This window comes from Dama dama, chromosome X (genome assembly GCF_033118175.1).
Source record: "Dama dama isolate Ldn47 chromosome X, ASM3311817v1, whole genome shotgun sequence".
Taxonomy (NCBI): domain Eukaryota; kingdom Metazoa; phylum Chordata; class Mammalia; order Artiodactyla; family Cervidae; genus Dama; species Dama dama.
This window is the reverse complement of record NC_083714.1, coordinates 89,953,686-89,962,541: the sequence shown is the minus strand read 5'-3', so window position 1 is coordinate 89,962,541 and position 8,856 is coordinate 89,953,686. Positions and strand designations below refer to the sequence as shown.

Sequence of the window (8,856 nt, the reverse complement as noted above, 5' to 3'; positions counted from 1 at the left end):
GGGGCAGGGGTGGAGACGGTACAGGCAGTAGGGACTCCAATGAGAGGGCAGAGCCTGGGAAGGGAGAGATGAGGGCACCTGTGCCTGTTTTCACCTGCTGAACTACACGTGCACGCAAGGTCACCAATGGCAAGTCAGGGGAGGGATCGAGGGTGCTCCAACAGGAAAAGAGAGTGGTCAGGGTAAGCAGGACAATGAGTCCAGAGCGACTGGGAGGACGGCTTGGGGCTCTGTAAGGGGGCCAAGTGTTCCTTCCAATGGGGAGGCAGGATGTCAGCAATGGATGGGAACCGGCAAATCCCAGAGGAGGTTGCTTAAGAGAACTAGAAGAGGGCTTTTAGGGGAATGGGAGGATGTGCCAATGTGGCCAGACAAGGCCCTCAGTGAACCCAGACCGGGAGCACTCCATTGCCCTGCTGGCCCGGATGGGAGCAGAGGCTGACCCAGAGTCCCCAACACAGGATGCCAGAGGTACTGTTCTGCAACAGGCTCTAACATGGAGTGGCTCTCCACCAGGCCTTGCCCCACTCCCCCAACCCCTACCTCCCAGAGAAAGGGCAGAACACAGAATATGAGAAGTCCTTTAATCAAAAACTGCTGTGAGACTGGGGCAGAGAGGGGGCAAAACAAGGGGCAGAGGATGCCCTGGTGGAGGCAGAACAAGAGGCAACAAGCCTGGCCGCAGCTCGCCAGCCCTGGAGGTAACAGCTGCTCCTCTTGCAGGAAGATACTGGGCTCAACCTGTAAAACAGCAGAGTCAGGGAAGAGCCTCAAGCCAGGGCCAGCCCACAGCCCTGCTCAACAGCCAACGTTGTGGGAAGGGGTATGCAGTGTGTAACACTCACTTCAAACGATCTGGAACTTGTCAGCCAGGTACCGCATGGAGGCTGCAACAGGGAAAGGCATAAACAGGTGCTCCAGACAGACAGACACAGAAGCCTGTCCCCCTGTCCCCGTGGGGAACCACCCAGCCTTGCAACCTGAAACCCACCTACCCCCAGCCCCGATGCAAAGAGCTCTGGGCCTGATCATTCCCCACTACTGGAATTAAACGTGGAGCCATTTCCTAAAAGGAAACAAAATGTGCCGGCAGCTCTCAAGCTCGGGGCCATGCCCGAACCTTTCAAAAATTGTCTCGCAAACAATCCAACAAGATCCTTAGAGGCCACACCAGATCAACAAGGCATCTCTACAAGTCCTATCAGAAGGAGCTCTCTAGGACTCGTCTGGCTGGCAGAGTGTGCATGCAGTCCGCACAGTACTTTGCTACTTGTCCGCATGCCCAGCTGAACATGCACCACGCGCTCCAGGGACAGGCTTCATAGGTTCTCCTCCCCACAGGAATGTTGATCGCTACAAGGCCCCCTGCACCTGCAGCCCACCCCACTCCAAGGGCCCACCCCAATTCTGCACTAAGAACCCGCTGCTCTCTGTCCCTGGTTCCTCATACCAAGTTGCTCCTTAAGGTCATCTATTTCTCTCTGTAGCACCAGACACTAGGCCAGCAGACACAGGAAGAAGAGAAATGGTTAGTATACACCCGCCTCCCCTCTCCTCCTCCTCTCCTCTCCCCCGGGCCCTCCATCCCAAAGCCAGGTGTCTAGACTGGCAAGCAAGACTTTCCTCAGTGGAAAGGAGGTGGGCTCCCTCCCTGGGGTGTGGGATTGGATGGGGGTGGGGGGCCCACACATGTCAGTTGAACTTGGACCCAGATCCCACCATGGGGTTTGGGTGTGCATTTCTAGGAGCCAGAAGAAGCCTTACTTGAGGACAGCCCTGCCTTCTGCGTGGCTGTCTCTTCCGTCTTGGGGGATGGTCAGTTGGTTCCTGGTCACCTGACAGGGAAAGGACACACAATCCAGCTTCCCAGGTACCCGGTGAGGTGGAAAGGCCCAGGGCGGGTCTAACGTGAGGTAAGGGAGTACCACCCTCTGCCTAGCATTAGGCGTCCCCTGCTCCGCCTGGCAGGCAGCCCAAACCTTCTCTCTGGGCCTGCCCCTCTTATTCCGCAGGGGCAGCCATTGCACCACGATGGTCACCAAAGACTGTGGTTCTGGGTTCAAGCCTCCCAGAGCAGCAGCCACAGCCAGCACCTGGGAGACCAATGTGGGCGAACAGCACTTCACAGAAAAGGCTATTAGCATACAGGTCTATGCCCAGAGGAGCTGTTGGGGCACTGCCACCAATCACCCCTGCCAAACAACTCCCACACAGAAGGTGATGGGGCCAGGTCCAGCCCTGGTGACACCCTGTTTCTCATGGGAGAAGCGGCCTGACAGCAAGGCTGAGCCCCCAGATGAGAGAGAGAGAGAGTCAGAGACAGAGGTTTCTGCCTTCACCCCTGACCTCCTCCCCCCATATCAAAAGCCAGGACACTCACCTGAGGGGCCAGGCCCTCTGGGCATGACTTCTCCCTTGTTCATGGCCACGGGCTCTGAGTTTCCTGAATACTGTGTTCCTCTGATGTTAAGGTTGGTGCTGCTGGGTTCTCCATGATGCACCCATGGAGAAGATGGCCATGGCCTGTCAGTGGTCAGCTAAAAAGACAGATTTCTCACTGATCTGAAGAGTGTGTGTGGGCCCGCGCGCGTGTGTGTACCAGTGCATTTATATCTCTATGCCTGTGTGTGTGAGAGCTCATGTGATTCAAGACGGAGCTGAGGCAGGGAATTCGAAAGAGAATTGAAAGGCTGATCTCTTTAGCACATTCTCTCTCAGTCAGCCCCAGGTCAGCAGGTAGAGCTGAGCTGGGGATAGCATTGTGTCACTGAGAAACCTGGGGTCCCTGCAAGGAAGGTTTGGGGAAGACCTAGCAAGTAGGATTCAGGAAAGTGATGCGTCTAAACACTGAAGCTCTGTGAAGCTTTTAAGGGGTCCCCTCAAATCAATTCAGCTACCAGCTCTCCCTTCCACTCCAGCCCCAGCCTCGTGGAGGAGGCTGGAAACAGGCCAAGGGTGGAAAAACAAGCCCAGCACACACAAAGTGCTACCTTAACGTTTGTCCCTAGTAAAAGGACCCCAATCTGGCATCCTAATGACCCAGTGACCGAGGGTCACCCAATGACGACGCCTGAGGGATGGAGAGGAGGAGCAACGGGTGAAGACCTGTGCCCTGGGGAGGGTGGGAGGGGGAAGAGTGAGGAGAGAGGAGGGGCCTGGCCTACTCACTTGGCCCTTTGGGAATGGGTCTCTATTTGGGTCGTTGTCTTCTCCTGACACCGCCATTGCTGCCACCGACTCCCGCGCCCGCCTAGCCACGGGTTTCTTCCCAGCACCAGTGTGCCTGGACTCTTCAGCTCCCGAAGAGACCAAGGCATACTTCTTGGACCTCCCGAGCAGCGGGATGCCAGAAATTGGGGGGAATGTGGCCGGTTCCAGGGGAGTGGCCGAGATTCTTTGCCCCCAGGAAGGGAAGATTCTCCCCATGGCAGGTTTGGAGACGCCCCCAAGGGATTTCTTCTCCTGGACCCCCTTCCTCCTAGGAGTGGGCCGCGGCCTGCTGCCTGTAGAGGCAGCTGCAGTAGCTGATGCTACTGCCAGTCCCGGGTAGCTGGACAGGCTGCCCCCCTTCCCCCAGAGCACGCTCTGCATTTTCTTAGGGGGAGAGGTGTCCTCCTGCTCTGCATCGCCCTGCCTGCCCTGCCTTTCCACAACAGAAATTAATCCTCGCGGAATCGAGGACAGGCAAGTTTCTGGCACATTAAGAAGATTCTCCCTGCCTTGGACATTCCAGCGTCTGGGTGTGTTCCCAGGATCCTCGGGGCTGTTGAGCTTGGCCTGGCCTCCATCTTTGGGATAAATGCTCACCCTCATCAGCTCTATCTTACTGAATTCATCGGAGGACTCGGGGTCGGACAGCAGCCCGGCTGTGCTTTCTGAGGGGGGCCACTGGTGATCCACAGCCACGTTCAACCTACTCTTAGTGCCTTTCTTAGGGTTCCCCCAGGCCCGGCCCGCCTTGGGCCCGCCGACCCGGAGAGGGCCAGCCTCAGCCTGTGTGGCCTCCCCACACCTCTGGACGGCACCGCCTCGACTGCGGGGTCGCGCCTCGAGGTCCCGCAAGGCAGACACTTCACCGACCGCGTAGCTCTCCTGGGACAGGTATCTGCGGGTGCCCTGCATGTTCAGGTCGGTCAGCTGCTGCAGGATGGCCGCCAGTGACTCGTCAGCCAGCTGCAGGGCGTCCCCCTGGTCGTCGGCCAGGGAGCCAGGCCGGCGTTCGCGGCCCCGCAGCACCGGCCCTCTCGCTTCCAGCACCTCCCGCTCTGACTCGAAGCCCTTAGGGTCTGGGAAGCCATTCCCGCCCTCACCTTCGCCGCTTCGTGGTGCCCCAGGCTCTGGGCCGGGTCCGGGTCCCCTAGGGGCTGTGGAGCCGGCCTCAAGGCCGCTGGTCTGCTCCCCGCACTCTGAGCCGAAACCCGCTCCCGAAACAGACACCTCATCATCTGGGGAGCTCATGTCGCGATCTGGGTGGCCGCCGGACCTGGGGCGGCGACGATTTATCAACCGGGTCGCGGTGGCGGCGGTGGTGGCGGTCAGGGCAGGTGTGGTGGGTGCCGTCTGGAGCTCGCCGTCAAGCACGCAGGAGATGGCCGCAAATGACGCGAGGTTTTCAGCGCGCCAGCCCTGCCGCCTCCTCATTGGTCCGGTTCCTGCCAACCAGCACGCGCCTTGTTTGGCCGTCCCCTCGAGGTGTAACCAATGGGGTCGAGAGCCTCCTCTGGCTTGCTGCCAAGTCCAAGGGCCATCCCGGCAGTTGGCGAGTTGGCGGGTGAAGGTGATGCTGCGAGGATACCTCTGTCAAGCGTCTCGTCCCATCTCTTCCAAGTGGTTAACGATTCCGAGAGTGGGAGAGTTTAGGGGCAAACCTCTGTGGCAGTGGTGCAAGAATTCCATTTGGGAGGTAATTTGGCAGAATCTGTGAAAAGCTACTTTACAGCAGAGACCCCATGCCCGGCACTCTTCTAAGTGCTGTACGTAAATATTAGTGGTTCTTTGTGACATTGCCAGGACTATAGTACTAATGATTACCAGCCTAAGGTTCAGCCACTGACCCATGGTCATTTGGCCCATGGGGATCAGTGGTAGAATTGAAGCCAAGCAATCTGACTCCAGAGTCCTTGCTTTGATCCAAAGATCTAGAAAAGCTATGTTTTCCCCTCTATCAGGAAGTCCACTGCCTGGCATATCTTCTAAAAGTGAGGGTTTATTTCTAAGATCTCTATTTTACTCCATTGGTCTATTTGTTATTATGGCAGTAACACACAGTTTTCATTAGTGGAGCTTTGTAATGTTTTGAAATCATGAAGTTGGAGTTCTCTACTTTTTCTTTGTCCAAATTGTTTTCCCTATTAAGGATCTCTTTAGATTCTACTTAAACTTTAGGATGAGTTTTTCTATTTCTGCAAAGCATGCTATTGTGATTTTGATACGGTTTGCATTGGATCTGTAGATCACTCTGGGTAGTGTGTTAGAAGAACAGATTTAGTGGAGTGTGTGTGTCTGTGTCTTTGTGTAAAAGAATTGACTCATTCATTTATAGCGGCTGGTAAGTCCCAAAATCTAGGGGGTGAGTTGGCTAGCTGGAGACTCAGAAGAGCCAGTGGTTTAGCTCTAGTCCAGGTTAGAAGGCCTAAGAACCAAAGCAATAGAGCTGATATTTCAGTTTGGGTGTAAAGGCAGGAAAAGAAGCTGATGTCCCAGGTCTAAAGGCTTTCAGGCAGGAGGACTTCTCTTACATGAGGAAAGGTTGCTTTTTTGTTTAATCAGACTATCAACTGATTAGGTAAAACCCACCCACATTATCAGGGGGAAATCTGTTTTATCCATTTGACTGATTTAAATGTTAATATCATGGAAAAGCACACTACGGAAACATCCAGAATAATATTTGACTAAATATCTAGGCACTCTGTGTACCAGTCAAGCTGACACATAAAATTAACCACCTCAGATACCCTGGACTTTCTCCATCTATTTGTGTCCTCTTTGATTTCTTTCATCAGTGTTTTATAGTTTTCTATGTATAGACCTTTTGTTTCTTTAGGTAGATATACTGCTAAGTATTTTATTCTTTTTGTTGCAATGGTGAATGGCATTGTTTCCTTAATATCTTTTCCTGTTTTCTCTTTGTTAGTGCATAGGAATGCAAGGGATTTCTGTGTGTTAATTTTACATCCTCTACCTTTACTATATTCATTGATTAGCTCTAGTAATTTTCTGGTAGAGTCTTTAGGGTTTTCTATGTAGAGCATCATGTCATCTGCAAACAGTGAGAGTTTCACTTCTTCTTTTCCTATCTGGATTTCTTTTATTTCTTTTTCTGCTCTGATTGCTGTGGCCAACACTTTCAAAACTATGTTGAATAGTAGTGGTGAGAGTGGCACCCTTGTCTTGTTCCTGACTTTAGGGGAAATGCTTTCAATTTTTCACCATTGAGGATAATGTTTGCTGAGGGTTTGTCATATATAGCTTTAGTTATGTTGAGGTATGTTCCTTCTCTGCCTGCTTTCTGGAAGGTTTTTTTTAAAAATCATAAATGGATGTTGAATTTTGTCAAAGGCCTTCTCTGGATCTATTGAGATAATCATATGGTTTTTATTTTTCAATTTGTTAATGTGGTGTATTACATTGATTGATTTGCAGATATTAAAGAATCCTTGCATTCCTGGGGTAAAGCCCACTTGGTCATGAGGTATGATCTTCTTAATATGTTGCTGGATTCTGTTTACTAGAATTTTGTTAAGGATTGTTGCATCTATGTTCATCAGTGATATTGGCCTGTAGTTTTCTTTTTTTCTGGCATCTTTCTCTGGTTTTGGAATTAGGGTGATGGTGGCCTCATGGAATGAGTTTGGAAGTTTACCTTCCTCTGCAATTTTCTGGAAGAGTTTGAATAAGATAGGTGTTAGCTCTTCTCTAAATTTTTGGTAGAATTCAGCTGTGAAGCCATCTGGTCCTGGGCTTTAGTTTGCTGGAAGATTTCTGATTACAGTTTCGATTTCCATGCTTGAGATGGGTCTGTTAAGATCTTCTGTTTCTTCCTGGTTCAGTTTTGGAAAGTTATACTTTTCTAAGAATTTGTCCATTTCTTCCAAGTTGTCCATTTTATTGGCATAGAGCTGCTGGTAGTAGTCTCTTATGATCCTTTGTATTTCAGTGTTGTCTGTTGTCATCTCTCCATTTTCATTTCTAATTTTGTTGAGTTGGTTCTTCTCCCTTTGTTTCTTAATGAGTCTTGCTAACGGTTTGTCAATTTTGTTTATCTTTTCAAAAACCAAAGTTTTGGTTTTGTTGATTTTTGCTATGGTCTCTTTTGCTTCTTTTACATTCATTTCTGCCCTAATTTTTAAGATTTCTTTCCTTCTACTAACCCTGGGGTTCATAATTTCTTCCTTTTCAAGTTGCTTTAGGTGTACAGTTAGGTTATTTATTTGGCTTCTTTCTTGCTTCTTGAGGTATGCCTGTATTGCTATGAACCTTCCCCTTAGCACTGCTTTTACAGTGTCCCATAGGTTTGGGTTGTTGTGTTTTCATTTTCATTCATTTCTATGCATCTTTTGATTTCTGTTTTGATTTCTTCTGTGATTTGTTGGTTGTTCAGCAGCGTGTTGTTCAGCCTCCATGTGTTGGAATTTTTAATAGTTTTTCTCCTGTAATTGACATCTAATCTTACTGCACTGTGGTCAGAAAAGATGCTTGGAATGATTTCAATTTTTTTGAATTTACCAAGGCCAGATTTATGGCCCAGGATGTGATCTATCCTGGAGAAGGTTCCGTGTGTGCTTGAGAAAAAGGTGAAATTCATTGTTTTGGGGTGAAATATCCTATAAATATCAATCAGGTCTAACTGGTCTATTGTATCATTTAAAGTTTCTGTTTCCTTGTTACTTTTCTGTTTAGTTGATCTATCCATAGGTGTGAGTGGGGTATTAAAGTCTCCCACTATTATTGTGTTATTGTTAATTTCCACTCTCATACTTGTTAACATTTGTCTTACATATTGTGGTGCTCCTGTGCTGGGTGCATATATATTTATGATTGTTGTATCTTCTTCTTGGATTGATCCTTTGATCATTGTGTAGTGTCCATCTTTATCTCTTTTCACAGCCTTTGTTTTAAAGTCTATTTTATCTGATATGAGTATTGCGACTCCTGCTTTCTTTTGGTCTCTATTTGTATGGAATATCTTTTACTAGCCCTTCACTTTCAGTCTGTATGTGTCCCTTGTTTTGAGGTGGGTCGCTTGTAGACAACATATATAGGGGTCTTGTTTTTGTATCCATTCAGTTAGTCTTTCTCTTTTGGTTGGGGCATTCAACCCATTTACATTTCAGGTAATTATTTATAAGTATGATCCCATTTATTGTTTTGGGTTCGAGTTTATACATCCTTTCTGTGTTTCCTGTCTCGAGAAGATCCTTTAGCATTTGTTGGAGAGCTGGTTTGGTGGTGCTGAGTTCTCTCAGCTTTTGCTTGTCTGTAAAGCTTTTGATTTCTCCTTCATATTTGAATGAGATCCTTGCTGGGTACAGTAATCTGGGCTGTAGGTTATTTTCTTTCATCACTTTAAGTATGTCCTGCCATTCCCTTCTGGCCTGAAGAGTTTCTATTGAAAGATCAGCTGTTATCCTTATGGGAATCCCCTTGTGAGTTATTTGTTGTTTTTCCCTTGCTGCTTTTAATATTTGTTCTTTGTGTTTGATCTTTTTTAATTTAATTAATATGTGCCTCTGGGTGTTGCGTCTCGGGTTTATCCTGTTTGGGACTCTCTGGGTTTCTTGGACTTGGGTGATTATTTCCTTCCCCACTTTAGGGAAGTTTTCAACTATTATCTCCTCAAGTGTTTTCTCATGG

General features: G+C 49.1%; 1 protein-coding gene across 1 annotated transcript; it reads right to left on the bottom strand.

Moving 5' to 3' along the window:
* Window positions 1-846: 846 nt before the first annotated feature.
* Window positions 847-4,458, bottom strand: LOC133052421 (uncharacterized protein CXorf49 homolog). The gene is made up of 5 exons (XM_061137309.1): window positions 3,169-4,458; window positions 2,381-2,537; window positions 1,765-1,835; window positions 1,451-1,496; window positions 847-887 (listed from the first exon to the last, which is right to left on the bottom strand). The coding sequence occupies exons 1-5, from the start codon at window positions 4,456-4,458 to the stop codon at window positions 847-849; spliced, it is 1,605 nt and encodes a 534-aa protein (XP_060993292.1).
* Between the last annotated feature and the right edge of the window lie 4,398 nt (window positions 4,459-8,856).

Coding starts and splice junctions, on each gene's coding strand:
- LOC133052421 (XM_061137309.1), bottom strand. CDS start 4,458: ATGAGCTCCCCAGATGATGAGGTGTCTGTTTCGGGAGCGGGTTTCGGC. Junction 2,538..3,168: donor ACCCATTCCCAAAGGGCCAA/GTGAGTAGGCCA, acceptor CTGTCTTTTTAG/CTGACCACTGACAGGCCATG. Junction 1,497..1,764: donor GAAGGCAGGGCTGTCCTCAA/GTAAGGCTTCTT, acceptor CTGCTGGCCTAG/TGTCTGGTGCTACAGAGAGA.